This window comes from Melopsittacus undulatus, chromosome 1, assembly GCF_012275295.1.
Source record: "Melopsittacus undulatus isolate bMelUnd1 chromosome 1, bMelUnd1.mat.Z, whole genome shotgun sequence".
Taxonomy (NCBI): domain Eukaryota; kingdom Metazoa; phylum Chordata; class Aves; order Psittaciformes; family Psittaculidae; genus Melopsittacus; species Melopsittacus undulatus.
This window is the reverse complement of record NC_047527.1, coordinates 150,555,191-150,577,574: the sequence shown is the minus strand read 5'-3', so window position 1 is coordinate 150,577,574 and position 22,384 is coordinate 150,555,191. Positions and strand designations below refer to the sequence as shown.

The 22,384-nt window shown below is 40.0% G+C and overlaps 1 protein-coding gene across 1 annotated transcript; it reads right to left on the bottom strand.

Moving 5' to 3' along the window:
• Window positions 1-2,007: 2,007 nt before the first annotated feature.
• Window positions 2,008-22,384, bottom strand: LOC101877470 (acid phosphatase 3). The gene is made up of 11 exons (XM_034062460.1): window positions 22,190-22,384; window positions 15,962-16,057; window positions 13,908-13,994; window positions 12,822-12,974; window positions 10,084-10,182; window positions 8,682-8,786; window positions 7,557-7,689; window positions 6,533-6,615; window positions 4,714-4,820; window positions 4,001-4,170; window positions 2,008-3,086 (listed from the first exon to the last, which is right to left on the bottom strand). Exons 1-11 carry the CDS (start codon window positions 22,301-22,303, stop codon window positions 2,968-2,970), a joined length of 1,266 nt encoding a protein of 421 aa, XP_033918351.1. The 5' UTR covers window positions 22,304-22,384; the 3' UTR covers window positions 2,008-2,967.

Below are 22,384 nucleotides of genomic sequence, written 5' to 3'. Positions count from 1 at the left end.
TTACCCTGGAAGTCAGACAGCTCTGCTGTACTGGTCCAGTGTAGGCAGTATTCAGGACTGTGACCAAACAAGTTCCAGAACGAAATCAATGCAGAAGTTGTTGCTGACTGAGCTGGAGAGTGCTGTGTGTGCACTGCTGTCTACCATATGCACCAGAAAATCCTGCAGAGCTTCTAGTTGCCACCGTGATTATCATAGAGGCAGATGATGTCACTGCTAGAGGGCAAATGGAAAAGCTTTTTGTCATTGTTAGCGTTATTTATGTCAAAGCATCAGTGCTTTAAAAATCTGTTTTTAGAGAAGGAGCAAACCTGAACATTCACTTTTGTTTGGGAGCTCTGGGCACACTGAAAGCTCCATTACTTTTTACTTTAATACAACTGCAGCTGTTGAATGGTTTCTATAATGTACTTTATTGCAGTGCTACAAGTTGCCTCGAGATATTTTTCTAGTCACAAGCAGTCTGCAAATTATACCAAGCAAATTGTAAATAGAGCTGAAAAATTAAGAAATCCACAAGCTTGTCTGACACAACCTTTTACTCCATTGGAGAAATTTGGCTTGATTTAACCCCAGCAAGACAAAGCATCTTTACTATAAGTGAGATTCAGGGCCTACATTACTAATGTATTACATCTTTATTGTACCTTCATTAATTCTGAAGTTATATCAGCTGAACCTCTCCATTACATTCTGTGTAACTTGTGTTCACTACATCCTTTCTAAAGGACATTTTCAAGCATGACTATCTGTTAACAAAAACATGTACCTACAGTACGATTACTTAATGACAGCTCCTGCCACAGCTAGAATGACTTCATCTCCTGAAATTCTCTGTAAGAGCTTAGGCTTGAGAAGCATAACCCACAAAAGGTATCTCAGACACTTCACATTTTGCTTTCTGTCCAGATGTACTTCTTGTAAGAAAAAGACATGCCCCAGTCAACTTCTTGTGGGCTCCGACTGACTTTCTACTATCTCACAACCAGTCCTTACTGTACATTATCAGTCAGTGATACATCTTCACTTGTCAAGCATCTAACTGCCTCTAATAAAAGACATACTCGCTATACCCTTCAGTGAGTACCAGCAGCACTGTGGCCATGGTAATACAGAGTTCAGCATCAGGTAATCACTGAGCAGATGTATATTCAGGACTCAGGATCAGTTTTGCAGTTTGTCCTGAGCTTTTCCCCATTCTGTGTAAACTGCTAATAGTAACTAAGCCAGCCCAGGCTTGTTTCCTAGAACTGCTATAACACTTCTGATTGCAATACAGACATTCTTTTAACTGTTTGCACTGAGGATCAGAGCTACTAGTTACAATGTGAAGCTTGTACATCCAAAACATCTGATTTAAGGATAGCCTTTTATCCTTTGATAGCTTTCCCCCAAACTGTTATAAAATAAAACATCTTTACCATGTAAGAATCAAGCCCATCACTTGATTTATATTCCTTAAATCAGATAAAATAGAAATGTCAGAGATACTAGTAAAAACTTTACCGAGTGGGAATACTGCCTCAAAAGGTGGACACCTCATAGCTGGAGTAACTACAAGAAAATGCAAAGGGCTGTATTTGCACAAGCCTTTGCTACTCTGATTTATGTTATTTAATATCAATATACCTAACTCCAGCACATTTTAACTGTGTCCATAGCTCTAATATTGAGGGCTGATCTCTAGATCTGTGGTAGCTGACCCAAGCTCTTAGGGTCCACCTTGCAAGCTACAGATGTGCGTCAAAGTCAGCCTAGAAGCTGCCTGTTCACATTGTTGGGGTGCTTCTATCCCTGAGTTAAGCAGCTCTATCTAAACTTCAGCACCAAAACAGGACTCATTAGCCTGAACATGATTGCTCATTGTATCTGTTGGGCTGAACCTGCTGTTATCACCTGTCTGTATAGTTGCCTTGATTTAAAAAAAGGCTTCTCCATGGCAATGTGGTTCAAAGTATCCTCTGCAGGACTACAGGATAAAAACATCTTGGTTCAGTCCTTGAAACGTGTGATGATAAGCAGTATTTTATACAGCAATATTAATGCTTATGATACTAGTTTATGGTACTAAAGAGCAATTATGGGAACACATTTCCTGCCCTTAGGAGCTTACAATCTAAACAGAATACATTGCACAGAAGAGATGAGCATACAAAAAGCAGAACCATTGTTTTCTTACTTTCAGTGCAGATCTTGCTAACATAAGGGATTTTGAACAGAGCAAGGAGTTAAAGGTGTTATTGTAAATTAAAATGAAAGGTGATAAACAGAGTGTTAGCTTGAGGAATTAGTGTAAAAGTGGCTCAAAGAAATAAATTATAGAATCAATTAGGTTGGAAAAGACCTTTAAGATCATTGTGTCCAACTCTTAACACTGCCAAGGCACTACCAGAGCTGTTGAAATGCAGGCTGCAGACCTTTATTAGCTGAAGGCCAAGGTCAAAACTCATGCATAGATTTGCATGAATAAATACAGAAACAGTCTGCCCAAGTACTGGCTTGAATCTTTTCACACAGTAATTGCAGCTTCTGCTCACTGAAAACATTCCCTTGTGCATCAAGAAAATAGCCATTTATAAGATGTAAGGAAAATATTGCAGACTGTGATTTTCAAGAGACTCGTTGAGCAGCAGAGGGACAAATAGTAACAGGCAATATGAGAAGGAAAAGGAAAAGCATAGGCAATAGCATCCCTTCACCCCACTACTTAAGTTCAGAGTGATTAATAGTAGTAGAAAACCTAAGCACTAAACTGGAGTGATTCCATCTTCCTACAAAAGTAAATTCTTAGCAATAACGTATTTCTACAGTATTTCTCACTGCAGATGTTTTAGGAGTTAGGCCACAGATACCTCAGGTCTTCACACTTTTGGAATATGCTTTGGAGATGAATTTGGCCACAGCAAACTGAGGGATATAAGGAACTTAAAGGATTGCTGCTCTCTCTTTCGTTTCTTTACCTCCCCTTTAAATGTCTTGGTAGTTGTTTCTGCGCCTGCAGCGTCCATAATGATAAAGGAGGTAGAGCAGCACAAGGTCAAAGATGAACAACAAGCCAACAGCAACGTCAAACCCAATAAAAATATCTGTGAAGGAAAAAGAGTAAAGGAAAAGTGAGTTGATAAAGACATACGTGTCTATTATATTAGATAAACAGTCAAATGTACAATGGAAATAGAGTTGCATTTTGATCGTGTTTCTGGCAGGATCACGTGGTCTGCATTTACTGACATACACAACACAAGTATAAAAACATATACCTGGAAATGCATACCTATGCTTTTTCTTTCTCCTATGCATTAATCTTCCTCCTCACAGGGCAAGAAGGAGGCATGTGTAGTTAATGAAAACAAAGCATTTCATCAGGGGTCAGCAAAACGCTGAATAAATGAAGGAAGGGGAAAATACCAGGACTATTGATTGGAAAGTAACATGTATTGCCTTGCCCTTCACTTCTCTCCTGGAAATAATACTCAGGCAGGAAGAGGTTACCAGCTGTGGGTAGTGTGAGGCAAATAGCTGCTCTATATGCATGGATCAGCTGCACTCTGTACAGTGGAGGTTAAGGTGTCCTCAAAACATCGTACATGTGCCAGCAATACAGATGCAGCAATTTTACTGTGCATGTGCAAGCCATTTTTGCTTTGCATCTACAGAGGGTCTAATGTGTCCAACATGCACAGGACTCCTTGCATAGCACCTGCACCCATACTTCCCTTGGACATTTCCAGCAAATGGAGCTCTAATTTTGGCCATGGCCTTTTGGTAGCTCCTTATGTGAATATGCTATTAAGAACACTTCCTTCACACTGCTGGGCAGATCTGCTCTTCACATTTTCAGAGAAATTTAATTTCTCTTGGCTTTCCCTGTCCATAGTAAAGCTGGTCCACACTAGTTAAAGGGAGATGTCTCTCCTATATGAAAAGAATTAAGTTTGGAGCCAGTGATCCTATTTCTGCCTCAGTGTCTTGTGTAGGAAATACACAGCTGTTACCCTACCTTTCATTTTGTCTTTATTCCCACATTCTTTTGACCAGTTTTCTGTAATCACAGGAGAAACTAGTTCAGCAAACTTCTCAAGTGGACAAGAAGAAGTGCATCCTGGCAGGGTCAGTAGGTAAGGAGCCTTTGAGGAGTCGTTCCGATAATACATTTCAATACTGTACTGCCTGATGAACAACATTGAAAAGATGTTTTAGAAAGGTTCTTAAATAGAAGCTATCCTGTTTAGAGACAGAATGTTGGAAACATCCTACTCTAGAGCCTGTTGGTAAAGAATGGCAGCTTTGTGGAAGACATCTGCAAAGCCCACTTTGCCAGTGCTGATTACATTATGTACAGATTGCCAGCCAGCTCAAAAGGTCCTTCTGAAGGTTCCTTGAGTTGCAACAGCACCAGGGTCTTCTAAGCCAACTGGTTTACCTTGGGACTTATGGCATGTCTTGGAAATGGTTTTGCTATCATTTGAAGTATTAGGAAAATGTATTTTACCATTTACTTCCTGCTAATAAGGCCTGGTTTCTTCTTGTTCCTGTTTTTCAAAGCACACAGATTCATCCATCAAATGTAATTTCTCCTATTTTTAATCTAACTTTATGTCTATTGACTGCTCAATGAATTATCAGTTTAAAACAATATTTAAGAGGAAAATGACTTGGGGGAAAGGGGAAACTGATTCCAAATACTCCTTGTATATGTAAGAAGATACTTGCCCACTACTTTCTTGGTAGAGTTCAAAGAACTGGCAAGCAGCATATGGTGGCAGTTTTCCATTGAAAATATTGAGAGCAATCTGGAGGGCCCCAACTGTGGTGTCATGCTATTGGAAAGAAAAAAATCCCATCCTTGAAAGTCCATTTATCCAGAGTAATGAGACAAGAGTAGAGAGAGAGTAGAAATGAAGATAAAGCAGTCTATTCACCATTGGGAAAACCACGTTAACAGGTTACTACAGACAGCAGGAGCATTCTCAAAGGGTTAGTGCACAATGTGTCTTACACCATCCTGCAACATTTTGGCAACAGAGATACTGGAGGAAAGCAAGATGTGGTCTGAGTAATAAATCTAGGTTTTCAGTGCATGTTGCTACTCCTTTCAGGGGTGTTAGGTTAAGGCAGCATAAGGTAGTATATTCTATGGCATTTCAGGTGAAGATACAAGTACTTGTTTTTAGATAGAATACCAGACAAATAGTTGCATACAAAGATTGTCCTCCAAACACACTGCAGAACTTTAAAAATTGTTGTTCCTTCTGTTTGGAATTACACAATAAACTCTTAGTTTGGCTTCTATTTTGATGGAATCAGTTACCAACCCAGCTGCAGTCTCTTCCTCTCCCTATTATCCCTCTTCTTGCAGGGTATGCCAGGAGGAGGAGCTGAAGGAAGTCCAAACAGCCTGATGTCTAAATTTTGCAAGCATCTTTATATATATATCTGCCAGGCTTATTTATATTATAGTCTAATAGCCATGTTTTAATTATTATTCAGGATCTGGAACTTTCTAGTTTGCAAAATAAATGTATACTTGGCCTCAGGGCATTAAAGCAGCAGTGAAAATTCTGGATGCACTTCCTCCTTATCAGAAAGAATAGAGTAGGGCTAGAAAACATGTTGAAAAGGCAGCAAGAAAGATTTAAGGTAATGAGCAGTTTCTATATGAGGAAAGATTAAATAGGGTAGGACTGTGTCTCAGAAAAGGAAAGATGGAAGAGGTGTGACAGACAATCGGAAATTCAGGAGTGACCCAGAAAAAGGGGCTGAAGAATGATTATTCCCTGTTCCTCACAATAGAAATGCTGGGAAGGAGATAAATCAGTATTAAGTTTCAAAACTAAAAAATCAAGTACTTCTTTTAACACACAAGTCATTGCCACAGAATGTTGCAGAGGCCGTAAGTATAACTGCATTCAAAAAGGGATTAGATAAATTCATGGAAGAAAGTCTGTCAAGAGCTATTAAACACACAGACATTCTATCTCAGGAAGTCCCTTAGCCGCAGATTGCAGGAACATTGTTCAGGGGAAGCATCACTCTGTGCTGGCATTATTCTCACATTCTTCCCTGCTCTTGGCCATGGTTAGAGACAGGATAATGAATGAGCAAAGTGGATCTTGGTCTGACCCAAATGGTTGTCTTCATTCTCTAAAAGAATCAAAGAACCCACAGCAGTGTCATCCTTCCTAAGCAATGCAGAGGTTTGGAGGTGCAGCTGAAGTTCTGCTGTTTGGCAGCATCTCTGGCTTAGGAGCGCTTCAGGGAAGATGCCACTCATCTTTCCTGATGCATCACCTTTTTCAAGTGCAGAAATGGATGGTCAACCCCATAGTTTTCTTTAGCAAGTACAGTTTGCCTGTAACTGAGATGAGATCCATGCTCCTGCTGTGTTCGTACTGACTGGTGTTCAGCTTCTTACCTGAATTGAATTCTATTATATTATTCCTTTAACTTACAGGGAGACTCAGATTATTCTCTTCAAGGGTCTTTTACTGGTAAAATCATAGCAAGATGTATGAAAGATGAAAATACTCACTGCAGAGTAGACCTCCATTTTTCTTTGTTTTGAAGAATTGGCAGCTTGCCTAATACTATTTAAAATAAGATTCACAAGGACACCTTAAAAAGATGGGAACAAGGAAGAGGAAAATGAAGATACAACATTTGCATAGAAACCAAAAAGGCATAAGGTTTTGAATATCAAACAGAAGACATCTACTCAGACCTTATACTCTTTTTTTAGCTTACTACAAGTTCATAACTAGAGAGAAGGTATTGCAGAGGAAACCATCGAGAACTGGGGCTAATGACACTTCCAGTTTTGTTTAGGGTGAAACCTCCTCTCTATCCCTTTCAGTCTGTTTGGAGCATTGCAATAATGAAAACTGTGTTAGCCTCTAACTACCACCAAATGGTCCATCCTGCAGATATTCAAGCTCATTTGTTTGGGTTTACTGCTCATGGACACCTGGGAATCATATGAGAAATTCCTGGGTTGTGCCCTGAAGTTGTATGACAACAGGCATAGCCTATATGCCCCAGTTTTGGAGGTAAGCAGTAGTCCCAGTTCTTGCAGTTTAGACACAACTTGAATCCCTCTATTCTGATCAAACTGGTTTGGAGCAGCTTTATATCTGTCTCTCAGAGAGCCATCAATGTATTGTCAAGTTTTTGGCACAATATATAACCAGTTCATCAAAGGAACAAAGAAAGATCAGGAAGCAATTAGAATAAATGCTGGAGAAACAGAACTTAAACTTAATCTAACCTAATATCAGACAAGTAATGACCATACCCATGGGGGCTTACTTTTTTCCCCTTAAAATCCTGGAAAAGCATAGGATAATTAAAGCGATGAATGTTTACACCTCTTTTCAATATCTCCTGCATGCAAATGCCAGCGTTCAACACATATTTTGGTGCTGAATATGTCATCCAATGTCCAGAATTATAAACCAAGGTTCTGTACCAATAATTTTGCATGAGGGAGGTGACAGGATGTTGCATGTTACCATAAACATTGTCTCCTCCTGTCTGAGAGCTATGTGTTTTATATTTACCTCCTTGCAGTCGTGATTTCTCTTCTGTCTTATAAATCCCAAATAGTGATAATAGGGACAATTCTGCCAGTTTTTCCATCTTGTTGATTACATCTTTGGTAGCCCATACAGGGAGAGTGAAATTGTGAATATCCTGGTGAGAAAGGAAAACAAAATCATGGGGTTTCTCCTTCTACTGCCCTATTGCCAATGCTCACACTACTACATTTAGACTCTCTGAGGCTGTCCTGCAGTTCTTTGCCAAGTGTGGTATCATTCATCAGCATGCCCTGAAATACACTTTGTGGGATCAGCCTGAAGTGGGTGAATAGGAAAAGGGAAAATACCTGTGAAGGGAATCCTTTGTAGGTATAATGTGTTCTTTCTATAGAAGTATATGAGTTTGGTTGTGCTGGTGTGAAAGATTGCAGACATGTCTTATCTTCTTTTCCTCTTTGTCTACATGGTATAACCTGGATCCAACTTTTCCTGCCTTTTCCATACAGTTGTCCAGATGCCAGTTTTATCAGTGGCCATTTACCTACAAGTGTCACCCTCCAGTCATGTAAGAGTGACAGTGCCTCAGTGTCTAGAGGGCATGTACAAGAGCCATTATGTGCTGCTCATAATGACTGGGGCCAAATGGCACCATGCCATGCTTGGAGCCAATCTGATTTTACTCACTGGTAGGAATCATTGTCTCCTCATTTTCTAACTGATAACTTCTAATCTTACCTCTCATTTTCAACCTCTAAGTATTTTGATGTTTACCTGTTGATAAGTGAAAGCAAATAATTTGCTTTTCCTGTTAAAAATCACAAATATGTCATAGGCAGCACACTCAATTCTATAGCAGTTTTTGGGAAGGAAAAGGAGGGAATAAAGGGAATGGATTTCATTATTGGTGCTTCAGGATAAAACATGAAATGGAAACAACAGTTTCCTGAGCTGTAAACCATGGGTTTGGGTGCTCTGAATCAGAACTTAGATTCAAATTAAAAGGAATTAAATAAGTAATAATAAAAAAGGGCAAATCCAGAAGAAAAGGCAACTCCTTCCTATGAAACCACATGGCCATGGTTTAACAGAAGCACCAGTTGGGAGTCATATTCCTTCCCGATTCCTTCTCTATTGCCTTATTATTACCTCGCAGTGGAGAGTGTCATATGTATTCCAGAGCTGGAAATTATCCAGTATTTTGAGATGATTTAGTTCAAGTCCTGTGTTAACTGCCATCGTTTGTAAAAAATCCTGGTGGAAAAAAGAAGTGCAAAGTACTCAATACATATGGAACATAGATGCATACAGATACATTTCCAACCCAGAAACACAGTAGCGTGTAATTTTATACCAGTGAAACCCTTGTAGCAGAAGGTTTTCATTGCAGATTTGATTTTGTCACCACTGCAAGGTACTGATCTCTATGTCAGACACACTTTCTTTCAGCCCTGCTATGGATAAATTTGGTACTTCCTCTGCTGCACTCTTCTCTCCCTCTTCTGACTGCTCCAAGAGGCTACCTCAGTCACCTCAAGCCTTCATATATAAGGAAGGGGAAAGCACTGAGGGAAAAGCATAATGAGAATAAAGATGAGGAGAAAATACAAAATTAAAGAGAGCTGAGGAAAATATTCAGGGTGAGGTAAAATGAAATTGAAAAGGAAATGAGGTTTTCCTTCTGCCATTGAAGGGGAGCTGAATGTCTGAATAATAATTCCACAATAGTTCCCATAAGGATTCTTTCTGCATGCCGCTATAGAAGAATAAAGGGATTCCCTAGTGTGCTTTATTCCCATGTTACCTGTTTCCTACTAATAGCTGAAAGACAGGATGACTTTGAAGTCATAATTCAAATACCTGTGTACATGTGCTGTCAGGGTTTGAGGAGCACAAGATCCCTGTTAGATCTGTGCTCTTACAAAGTGCATGGTAGGCAAACAGGAGAGCAGCAGCAGCCACTATCCAGAGCAATCAAGAACATGGTTGCTTGAGGCAGGTGCACCATCCATGTGCTGCAGCACTGGAATGGGAAGTTCTGAATCTCTTGACTATGGCATATCCTGTGATAGATCCAAAATGCACCTCAGAGAAATCTGCACAAGCCAGAGTGTTTGCCAGCTTGGGCAAGCTTTAGTTCTCTGTTGTAGTGTCATCTTCAAGTTTCACAGCAGGAAGGCATAAACCTTCCCAATGTTCAGATTTACCAGAGTTCTTAGACTTGGTTTTGTGCTGCCCAGTAAAACTGGGAATCACTGCATCCAGGATTGCTTTCTCCCCTCCTGTCATGGCACTTTCATTACATGCAGCTCTAAGTAGTCTCAGCAAATTAATGTTAAAGTCCCATCAAAGACTAATATAGAAAAATAGGAGAAATGCCTGAGAACATCAAACACACTTTTTGACTGTATTGGTCTAAATTCCTGATTTTAAGAGAGTGCTCAGGGCTTTATTTTTGCAGTTTAGCAAAAGGAAACAATGCAATTCTGTAACTTCTACCTCTGAGTTACTTTCCTTCTTAGATTTTGTTTCCTTTTTCTTTTGTTCTTACCATGTAGGGTTGTATCCTACTTTGAAATTCACTTGATGTTTGTGTTTCATTCTGAAGTTCATCAAAACGGGGACAGCCACGCAGAGGAAAATGCAGCCTCTGAAACAAGAGAAGTAAGCTTAGAATAGTTCTAGACTGAATCAACACTCGTTTGGTTTCTATGTTGGTGAGATTGCTGATGTAGTACATTCGATAGATTCATGGCTGTGCTACAGCTACTCCATAATGATTTGTTTGGGTGCCTTGGTCATGAATTCATTTAACATAAGCAATGGGCTGTGGTAGGTTGACTTTTCCATGGCTACTTGTGTCTATGACAGCTCGATTCCCTCAGTTTAACTGATTTTGCCAAAAAGCAGTTATGCATGTCTGTCAGAGGATTGCTTTGGGAAATGAATCAGGATCCATGATTAGGAATTTAAAATGCTACAGTTTCCCTCTTAATTTCTGAATCCCTCCTGATGCAGCTTGACTCCACCTGGTGTGGAATCTTAATTGCTTCTGCATCTGTACATCCTGCTCTCCTCTCTTTGGAGGTAAGCAGCACATTATGGTAAGCATTTTAAGTACCACTTAATGAACTGAACTTGAAACAAGAGTGACAAGTAAACCGTGTGGCTGAAATACCAAAAAGCTGTGAGCCTAATGGCTCTGCTCTTGTTTATGGTTATGGTTCACTTTTAATAACTCCAAGGGTATGCATTATGAAGTTACCTTGTAGTTCATATTTGAGCTGAACCATGTGTACATACACGTGTCCATGAAACTCTGTGCTTTGGTAAATACACCTTATGCCATTTGCAGCACAGATGATACCTGATCCAGCATGAAGTGTCAGTGAAGAGTTACAATGAGCAAATAAGCTTGTGCTACTTCAGCACTTTATGTCACATCATTAGAGCATTTTTGACCCAGCTCTAGTATCCTGTAACCATATAAATCATGACTTAGTATAGAGTGGAGAAATTAACCTCAATAGCTATGGCTTCTGTATGTGCAAGAAGGTCTGCTCTGTCTCAGGGTAGACACTTGCAGGCTGCACTTGGAGCACGTCTCTTTCCTCTTTGATTTACCAATGTGAAGCTTGCATCAGCCCCCAGCTGACACTGGCAGACTTGCACTTGGACAGAGCTCCAAGGGTGCATTTTTCCTGTCACAGCAGCACATTGGAAGGTGAAGTCTCAAAGCTGCAATGTGAAACTTGGCAATGTTGTTTAATTACACAACAATAAATGTTTCTCTCGCTGTATGGCTTAATTACCCCCCTCTAGGTGTTATTAATGAAGCCACTCCCTTTGGCTTCATGATGCAATACTCAGTACTGGTGCCTGTCAGGTCTCGATAGATCTCAGTGGCTGAAGAAATACACTGTGATTAGGGTTTTTTTACAGTACTCCACTTGGCCTCAGCTTCCCACTTTGTATTGCTTAGGGCTTGAACATACCCTCAAACATCTGCTTGGCTCAACAAGGGAACAGTTGGGTTTTTTTTCACTTGGTTTGCATATTTAACAGGAATTTTAAGTTGCTGCAGGGGTGTGTTTTGGTGACACAGCAGTGATGAAGTACTAGCAATGCCTACTAAGGAGCTTGCCTTCTCCAAACAGGTCATTGTGCAGCACTGGGATTCTCCTAAGGGCTTTGAGGTTTTATGTGACCAAAGCTCTAACCACTTTGATGCTTTTTTGGTCTTCTGGTGGAAGAACTTCCTCTAGTGTCCCACATTTAAATAACAGTGACAGCATTCTTTTCTGTTGAGGGACAGAGTTACGTTTGAAGCTGAATCACATTGTGCCTATTCCAGTTTGTGGAAGCCCTTTTTCTCTGTACCTGCTTTCAAGTATGGCCTCCAAGAGTGGAGAAATGCCAATGGGAGGCAGGTACAGCAACCCTCTAATGATGGAGTTCATCCTGTGATGTTGGTGACTGGACAGGAAGTTACTTAATGGGGTTTTTGTAAACATTTCCTTAATGTCAATTTCTGTACTCAAAAGCAGAAGAAAATTAGCCTTTATGTCAGTAGACTCAGTAACTTTTTGTCCTTGTTCAACACACTGTTCCTTACACAGGCCTTGTCACAGGAGCCACTGAAATTCAAACCTAAACCTGAGTCAGACAGAGAGGGCTCCATACAATAACACTTCTACAAGACCTTGTTCAGGTAGATCTGCTCTTCTTATGAACCGCAAGGCAAGTGCAAGGGGTTCATTAAATGTTTGTGTAGTGCTGAGCATAAAAGGGCCCTTGTCTGTAATTAGAGTGCCCAAGTGCTACCAGAAGAGGAAAGTAATAATTGAAAGGTCATTACACTGGCTGGTGAAAATTCCATTGCTTGAATAAACTAGGGAGCAACCTTCCTAAGTAGGGGAGGTCTGTTCAGCTGATTGCTGCTTAGAAAACCACTTGTCCTCTCTAAAGGTTAAGGGCAACTTTCCTTTAATTCCACCCAAAAATGTGCTTCCCAGGAGAAACGTTAGAGCTGTACCTTGAGAATGGTAATGCATGGTCAACAATTCAGGTATTCTGCCACTACAGAAGGAGGACTTTCATGCTGCTATTACAGCTCACCTGTGATATGCTTGTCAGCCAGTAGCTGCAGTTGATGTTTGCTGTTCGATTGAACTCAAAAAGAATAGAACATACTTTTTATTTCCCACCCCCTCCCCCCACCTTTTTCCCTCTTTTTTGTATTTCTGGGGAAGTTTCAGGTGTTACAGGAAGTGTTTGGCCAGTACTCACCTCATCTGTTGATTTTTGAATAACATGAACTGGAATGGGTTGCCAGAGGAGCTCAGGGTTCCAAATTTGGCTGCTAGTTGGTGGGAAGAGGCCAGAAAGGTATGACTGGGCACTCATAATGGTGCGGTCATAATCTGTACTTTGGATGTAAAACTGAAGATAGAATGGCAGAAAGTTACAAATAAAATGGAAACAATAAAAATAATAAGGAAATTTGACCCAACTCATCATTCCTGGCTTCTTGGTTTTAGTTTTATGTTTCTGCATAAAGACAAAACAGTGAAACTGTAACTCAGCTTTCTAGGGCCGTACTGCATTTACCTAAATGGAATTGCCAAAGCATCCCTCAGTTTGGAACCTAACCCTCAGACTGAACTGAGGATAATAAGAAAGCATGATTTAAAAGAAGGAATCTTTTCATCTTCTGAGATTCAGAGAAACATTGATGTGTGTGCATGGGGTGCTCAGGGACATGGTTTAGTGGTGGATTTCCAGTGTTAGATTTACAGTTGGGACTCAATTATCTTAAAGGTCTTTTCCCACCCAAATGATTCCGTGATTCATCTGCTATACCTGAGGAATAAAGGCACTTAAAACTGTAAATCTCTCTTGGAAGCATGGCAAAGCTATAGTTTTTATGTATTTTTCCATCAATGAATCCTTCATGTATAGACCAAAATGGCAGTGTTATCCACAATGATCTGTACTGTATGGCAAGCACATCCAAACAACTGTTAGACCCCTCTTTTACAGGATGAAGTATGTGACATGGCACATGGATGCATTCACCTTTCAGTGGGGTAGAAGAATACTGGGTCACTATGTATAAATTCCCAGTTCATTCAGTGGTTTGGAGCTGTTCAGTCCTGGAGAATTGGGCAGTTGAAGACCCAAGCTGAACGTAAGAGCTGAAAGTTAGACTTTAGTCTATGTTTACCTTGACATAAAAGCCTGACTTTCAAAAATGTTCTTCTATTGCCTTAATTTTTCCATTAATGAAATGAATATGATGATGTGGTTTTATCTAGCACAAGTCCATGGTTCTGCTATGCCGGAGCAATGTCCTCCAGACAGTCTGCTATGTACCTCTTGCCTGTTGTATGTGCTGTTCAGAAAGCTGGAGTATCTTCCCCTCGTGTATTGTCCAAGTTCAAATAGCTGCTGCATTCCAGTCTGTGGGGCGAGCATAGAGATGCTTGTTAGATTAAGGTGACTGGAGAATCTTAATGTAGAAGGTTATTTTCTGTTTTCTTTCTTGTCTGCAGCAATCAGCTTCTAAGTGAACATTAGCCATTTGCATGCTGTAATGTTGTGGTTTAAGCCCAGCCAACAGCTAAGTACCACACAGCCATTCATTCACTCACCCCTAGTAGGACTGGGGAGATAATCAGAAGGTTAAAAGTGACAAAACTCATGGCTTGAGATAAAGACAGTTTAATAGGTAAAGCAAGAGATATGCATACAAGGAAAGCAATACAATGAATTCATTCACTGCTTCCCACAGGCAGGTGGCTGTTCAGCCATCTCCAGGACAGCAGGACTCCATCACTCCTAACAGTTACTTGGGAAGACAAATGCCATCACTCCAGAAATTCCCCCCTTTCTGCTTCCTCCAGCTTTATATGCTGAACATGATGCCATATACCATGGAATATCCCTTTGGTCAGTTGAGGTCAGCTGTCCCCACTGTGTTCCCTACCAGCTCCTTCTGAACCCTCAGCCTGCTCACTGCTGGAGTGGTGTAGGGAGCAGACAAGGCCTTGACTCTACAAGCACTGCTTAGCAGTAGTTAAAACAACCCTGAGCTATTAACACTGTTTCCAGGTCAAATCCAGAACATCACCCCATACCCAGCTACAGTGAAGAGAATGAACTGTACTCCAACCAAACCCAGCACAACTCTGTAAGTTGTAGGTGATGTAGAATTTTTAACAGAAATACTCATTTATAGCTATGAGAAAATGATACATCCTGAAGTGCTCAGGCTCTAACATCTGCTACAGGAAAAGCAATGCTCCTGATTCCATACACATACATTTGCCACAGTGCCATAGCTCTGTAGACACTCCTGGAGTCATTCATGATCAACATTGTTCTTTAAAATGTATGTCAGTTAGTGAGAGCTGAGAAGGGATGATAAGTAATGCAGTAGTTATTGTTGTTACTAGTCTGCTATTTGATCAGCCTGATTGATAATCTGTGGCTAGCATTTCAAATAACATTCTTCCATATTTGCCTCGGTACACCTGCAGTTGTCTTAGATTGCAGACTGCCTTTCCTCTTCTTCATTACCAAACCTGTGGGCTGAGCTTTTTAACCTCCAGCTGTCAGAGAAGTACATTCTTGCTTACTGTTGCTAAAGAGATAACAAAGTAGCAAATAGCTGTCAAAAAGAATCTGTGCCAAAGCAAGAACTTTTTTTCTTCTTGCAGTATAAGCCATGTCCCTGGAGATAGTAACCTGTTGTCTGAGTGTCTGAGTTCTACAGATCCTTCAAACCTCACTTCAAACACTAAATGCTGACCTGTCTGTGATTCATGCTTCTGCATCATGCTGAATTATTATTAGGAAATACATTGGCCTCTCTTTTCTCTAGACTTTCATATGTCAAATACAGTTAAAGAGCCAAGGCTTGATGTTGAAATGCCAGGGCAAGAAGCAGGTTCACTGCATCCTTGTGAACCTGGGCTGAAAGCAGCCTCATTAGAAGACACATTGTCCCCTGAAGCAGCCTTCCCTTGTTTTGTGAGGAGATGGTTGCCAGTCAAATGATGAGATGACACTAGGCCTGATGGGCAGGTTTCATCCCTTTGCCTGTCACAGGGCCCAGTGCTTAACGGTCATTAGAACTTCATCAGTGCTGAGTATAGACAATGTTTAAACTTGCCATTTAAGTGAAGGCAGACACACTATCAGAGAGCTGTGGGTTTTAGGAAGGGTTATAAAGCCATGATGAACAAGATTTCAATTTAACAGAAGTTGGATGAGTAATGTTGCAAAAATCCTCATGAATTCCATGGTATAGCTAATACCATCTGTCAGTTCCTTGCATTTGCTGATGTTTCTGAGACACACATAAAAAATCTGCCCACTTCCTATTTCAGTAGTATCTATAACTTCTTCTAAGTAAGTCAACATACCTTGGTAAGTTGTCCAAATCCCTGGGGCCATTCACTTTCCTTGTGTAGATCAGTTGGAAAATTTACAACTGGTGTTCGATCACCGTGTCGGAAAACCTAACAATATTACCAATAAAAGTGGAGTTAATTCCTGGTAACATTCCTTCCTTACCTAGCTAGAGGTCAAGCAGACATTATCCTTCCAAGGCCATTTTTCAGATGAACATTCTGGAGAGTCTGCAGAAACCTAGTCAGTAAGATTGCAGTACATTCTGTACACACAAGAATAGGTATAATTATATAGGAATGGACATGAGCTTGCTGATTCTTCTCCCTAGAACATAAACTTAATCAGTCATGATGTTAATGCTGAGATGACATCCATAGCTAGGCAGCCAGACAAGAAAACTGACTGAGTTTTGGACACTTAGCACCTCTGAATAGTAAACCAGGTATTGATGTGCTTGTATTATTTAATTACTTTGGCATGGACACTTGAAACTTTTGGTAACTACATCTTTCATAGCAGTGTCTTTAAAAGTAATTCCATATACACATGGCTCTTGTGTGTGATTTCTTAATCATCCTAAAATATAGAAGTACAAACATTACACTATTATCTTACTTAATATTTATTAATTGGATGCCAAAGAGGGACTCTTCATCAGGGACTGTAGTGACAGGACAAGGGGTGATGGGTTCAAAGTGAAACAGGGGAAGTTCAGGTTAGATCTAAGGCAGAAGTTCTTCCCTGTGAGGGTGCTGAGGCGCTGGCACAGGGTGCCCAGGGAAGTGGTGAATGCTCCATCCCTGGCAGTGTTCAAGGCCAGGTTGGATGGGGCTTGGAGCAGCCTGGTCTGGTGTGAGGTGTCCCTGCCTGTGGCAGGGGGTTGGAACTGGATGATCTTAAGGTCTTTTCCAACCCAAACCATTCTATGATTCTATGGATTGTTTTACATACATGTATGAAAATATTTTTGAAGGTCTGTATGGTTTTTTGTCTGTTAAGCTCAGTGAGAGCAAAGGGTATGGTTGCTTTCCTGCCCTGGACACTCCAGCATGGTCAATGTTAGTGTGATATGTACAGTCCTGTGATTTTTACATTAGAAACCTTATATGAGTCTTTCTGTATTTTTATTCCAGCAGCTAAAGAAAGTAAAACTCCCAGATTAAATAGTTCTGACAAATTCTGAATTACCCTCCCTAAGCACGTTAGGTGTGGGATTAGAAAAATGAAGTCACAGAAGCTTCATGTGAAAGGAAACACTGGAATACAGATTCACAGGGCTCCATCCAACCTTCCCGGGTGCTGACCGAGACTGTTGAGGAAGTTGCCTTTGTTTGTATCAATGTTCACATAACCAACCTCATTCTTGACATCACAGAAGGAAACCATAATGTGGAAACATGGTATATTTGTTCATAAAATTACATTTATTCAGTAATACCTCACTGGGATGTAGCCTGATTCTAATGAATACTCTCCATTGCCTCATGAAGCCACATCATTCTTGCCCTAACACCAGAGGTTTGTACACAATAGGTTGGTTGGTTGGTGTTTTATGTTTATATTTTCCACAGTAAACACAAGCAGTGTGGCTTAATGTTGTAATTACAACATACACCCTTTCCATCAGCCTCCTGCACTGATGTGGACAAACCTGCACTAAAGTAGGTGCTTCAGAGATGGAAAATACTATCCTTTAAAGGCAAATGCAATTGGATTTCTCCCTCTGTCCACTTTCTATACTAAACAGCAAGGTTTTCTAGAGTAGAGTTACCATTAGAAGCATGTATAAAACTGATTATTATTATTGTTTTGCTTTGTTAGCTCAATTTTGCAGATGTGGCCAACCCAAAATTAATATTCTTCAGGAAATCAAGGAGGTTTTTTAACCCTTTTCAATAAGATGTTGGTCAACATGAATTTGTACTTTCAAGAAAACAAAACACCTTTTCTTTTATGAGAACTCATAAAAAGCAAAAAAGTCCATAAAAGCTTTACTATAGATTTTATCTTTGCTTTTCTATGGGATTTTTAATTCTGTGCGTGTTCTTTTCTTAGTAATCTGGAATCTCATTTGCTTTACAATAGCAATTTCTTAGTGAACCGCTATTGAACAGGAGAATAAGTAAAGAGCTACATTGTCTGCTGCCTGATTCAATTGCATGCAGGAAAAATGAGAGGGGAGGCCTTTCATGTCACTGCTATTTCCTTGGTGTTTTGACATGCTGACATACATTGGTGTCAGGTAGGATTCATTAGCTTTTCTGGACAAGCTGATGCCTCTGTAAAGAATGAAGGTTACATCCCCAATTGCAATGTGTGTGCATGCTTGTTAAATTATCCAACTTCACAGAAAAGCATTTGTATGAGTAACTGACTGCCATGATGAAATAGTTATTATTATTTCTTTTTAGGACATATGTAGCAATGGATCAACACTTGACCAATAAATTCAGTGAAAAACTACTGAGAATGTGCTAGGTTTTAAATACTGGTTTACAATACGTTATATTTAATGTGTGACATAACCCTTAGTGTGTATCTCACAGTCACATCACTGAAACCCTAAAATCTTTCAGTAAGCCAGAACAGAGGTTAGAGGGCAAAGAGGTCAAAATCAAAAGATATTCAAATCTATGTGGGAGCAGGAGATGTAAAGGAAAATAGTTTCTCTCTTTGTAACCTTAGGAAATGGAAGCAATGCAGGGTATTCATTCTAAAAAGCAGCACAGTTTCTGCAAGTCTACACAAAACAGAAAAGAGTTCAGTTCCTTGTTTGTATTTCTGCATCTTCATTGCACAGTGACATATAAATATGACATTAACACTTAAGTTGGAAGCAGCAAGAAAGAAACTACAACATCTAAGAGCAGCACCCTGGTTTTAGGAATTGAACTAAGCTTTTCTGCCAGCTGGTGTTTGTGCTCAGACCTCCTTGCTTGCTACTTCTGAAAACGACCTTGCTTCAGCTGTAGCTGGAAATGAAACAGTGACGTTATGAACAACCATTTAACCTAAAAGACTTAACTTGTTCAGTCATTGCTACTTCTTAATAGACTTTATTGTTAGAAAGTATGAAGTCTTTAAGAAGAGTTTGTGTATTTGGAAGTTTGTATTTTTCATTAGAACACCTGATACTGTGAGGGAAAGAAAATATATCCCTACAAAGCTTCAAATTAATTTAAAAACATATGTGCTGCAGCATTTATTGCTTCTGGGCTACACATTGCCTTCCTGACCTTTCAGAATACATAGAACATGGCAGGATGAGCAAAAAGGAACAAGGAGGCCTCATCAAAGGTGAAAAGATACTAGAAATCAAAAAAGAAGGGAGGGCAAGGAGGGTGTACACAAAGAGAATAAAGCAGACCTGTTTGGCATGTTCATTTCAGCACTTCTGTCTATCTGCAGTGCTTCACCTCAGACAGTTCTCCAAAGGAATAGATGGATAGTTACCAAATACCCTCTCCTTTAGCTCTAATACAGCTTGAACCTGATTTGGTGTCTGGATTCTCCCATTCGTGCTTTGTAACCTGATGAGGGTGGTCTCTTCAGATCAGAGTGGCCACAGGACTCAGATTTTGGCCAGCATTTGCTTCTATTGTTATCAGGTGAAAAATCATGTTGGAAGAAAACTGGTGTGGGGGAGAGAGTGAACGGAGAATAAGGCATGTGTAGTGTATGTAACATCTTCATTCAGAAATGCCAGGGATTACTGTGAATTATCTTACTTTAAAAACTTAGATGTTTTCATTGACAGACTCGACTTAAAAGAAAAAAGGTGACTTGTTTTGAAGCCAGCAATAGGAGTGCAGAAACAAGAGAGAAATAGAACCAGTCATACTGCCAGTGCAGGGAAACCGTAGAAATACGGAGCAAGTCTAGTCAGGTTTCCAAATGGCTTGGCTTGATTAGACAGAGAGATAACAAGCTCAGACAACACTTCCTATCCTGAGTTACAAGAAGAAAGACATGATGAAATCTCAGCACCTCAGAAACCACACCTCTTTGTATATATGACAAGTGAAATGCATGCCTGTGCAGAGGCAGAAGTGAGAGGTCAAAACTTCTTTATACCAAGGCAATAAACCAGTGTTTCATTTCTCCTTGGGTAATCGATGGTCCTGTGTATTACCTGTTTTCTTCTCTTATGCCTAGTTTAAATGCAGTGTGCAAGAATTATGGTGAAGATTAATGTTTACGTGTGAGGAAGAAGATGGAGAAAGCATTTTGACACATTGTCTGGAATTAGAGGTTTTCAGACCAATGGATGTGTGGCCAGTAATCATAACACAGAGAATCAGCACAAAGATGGAAATTGTGAGGAGAGGGAACATAGCACAGTTACAGAAGTGAGCAAATGGGAACATTTGTCTGAGTTTTACTCCCCTGCAGATGGATTTTATATTGTGCTGTTCTGCTAAGAAAGCCATTCTGTTCTGTTAAAAAGCCATTCTGACACACTTTCACAACACAATAATACTCTCAGATGAAAATATAGCAAGTTGCAGAGTACAGCTGGAAAATGGCTATTGAATTATCTCAGGAAGATGCCTTTCAAACTTACCTTGGCTGTAGCCACACAGTCATTATATCCCATTACACCAATGAAATGCTCTGGGGCCAGTTCCTATCCGATTTATTTATGCTAGCAGTTCTGTTCCCATGAAAATCCAGTCAGTGAGTGCAGAAGGCAAAGTTCAATTGAACGCACAGAAACCATGCTTTGTTAAAAGAGATGTGTGTTGATCATAAGAATAAACCTGTTGTAATGTTTTAGGGAGATTAGTCAGTCTGAGGAAAGTGTCAGGAATAAAAGGAAGACAGTTTAAATGGAATTTACCTCTTATTTTAATATTAATTGTGATAAGCTACCCTATAAATAAATGATGCCATGTCTTTTTGTTTGGTTGGTTGGTAGGTGGCTGTGTAGTTGTGGTAAGCAGCTGATTTTGGATAAGACGCCTCTATCTCCATAATGGTGAGCATTTCCTGTAACTCTGCAAACCCAGTGCTTGTTAGAACACAAGAGCAGCTACAATTCAATAGAGGTCTCCTTCTCTTCATAGAGCTAATTCTGCAAGGCTTGCTGACTGCCTGATTTCATCTGTGTGCCCTATTCTCTCTCTTATCACTGAAATAACACTTCAGTATATTGCTATACACAGAACATTACTGGAATTAGTGCTGAGTCCTGCTGTGTGTAGTGTCTGTTGGAGCCATAAGCCTGAGCAGGAGTAAGGAACTGGTTTTTCCTGTGCTCTCTGGCCTCTCTCCAAGTGGCACATCTACAATGCAGCCAGCAGACAACTAGATGTGAAATATTTCATGTAGAGCTGGTTGATACGTTTTGGACACAGTACTTCTGTTTTCTGTATGTGCACATAATGTCTCAAATAGAGAAAGGAGGAAGAAGACCTTAAAATTCCTATTTATGAATATGAATTCCAATCTCCACAACTTTGTATTGAGGAGATCCCTTTAGATGTTTTTATCAGAATACCTCTTATTAAAAAAAGAAATTGGAATGAAAAGGGGGGTTGGAACTCGCTGATCTTAAGGTCCTTTCCAGCCCTAGCCTATGATTCTGTGATGCAGTCTTCATGATCTAAACTAATTCATTGAATTAATCTGTCTTTCACCTGAGGTTCTGGGGAAAGTGACACTGAGTTAGTGTCTAGTTACTTTAAAATAATAAATGGCCCAGCAAAATTCCCCTATTAAAGTCCATTTTCAGGCTCATTAATTGCAGTTAAAGCAACACGTATCTCAAATCTCTATATAAAAATAACCCTTTCTGTTTCTCAGTATACTGCTGTGCCAGTTCAGTTATTCTGAAATGGAAAATACTTTTGTTTTTGTGGCTAACTTCTGAAACATCATAAGCTTCAGCTTTCAAGCACAGAAAAGGTAGGCCATAATCACCAGCTCTCAGGCTATGCACCAGAGTGTCAGTTAAATTAAGCAAGAACAGGTAAACTTAGATCTCTTAACTGCCTTGTACTATATGTCTACGACAAAAGTAAGTTGTTCAGTTATCTTGAAGAGTAACTGGGTGTTAGGAGATGAAAATTCCCATAGCCAGAGGCGTTTTTATCTTTAAACACAGCAAGCAGAAGGGCAGCAGTAGTTATTCCTAAGTCTAAAAAAGAGGCACACCTACTACTCACCTTGTTTGATTCGACAGCCATTATCAAATTCCCCATATTCCATGCAACAAAATAGGAAACAAAAGTACTTACTGCAACCACAAACTTCAGTTCTCTTTCTGCAGCAGTCTGTTGAAGCAGAAGGAGGGTAATATGAAAGGAAAAACACAGGATCCTGGATGGGTTGGGAAGCCATATCACTCCCATCCTGGCACAGGATGAAAACAGGCTTTGTAGCTCCAGCAGCTGCTCAGGCTGAACAGCCCAGACGTCAGGCTGTACTTTCAA

Bases quoted from the DNA above. Each gene is read 5' to 3' on its own strand.
- LOC101877470 (XM_034062460.1), bottom strand. From the start codon at position 22,303: ATGGGAGTGATATGGCTTCCCAACCCATCCAGGATCCTGTGTTTTTCC. The intron at 16,058-22,189 runs GTAAGTACTTTT...TAATATTGTTAG, and splicing joins AACTGAAGTTTGTGGTTGCA to GTTTTCCGACACGGTGATCG. The intron at 8,787-10,083 runs GTAAGAACAAAA...TTTTTCCACCAG, and splicing joins GTAGGATACAACCCTACATG to GATTTTTTACAAACGATGGC.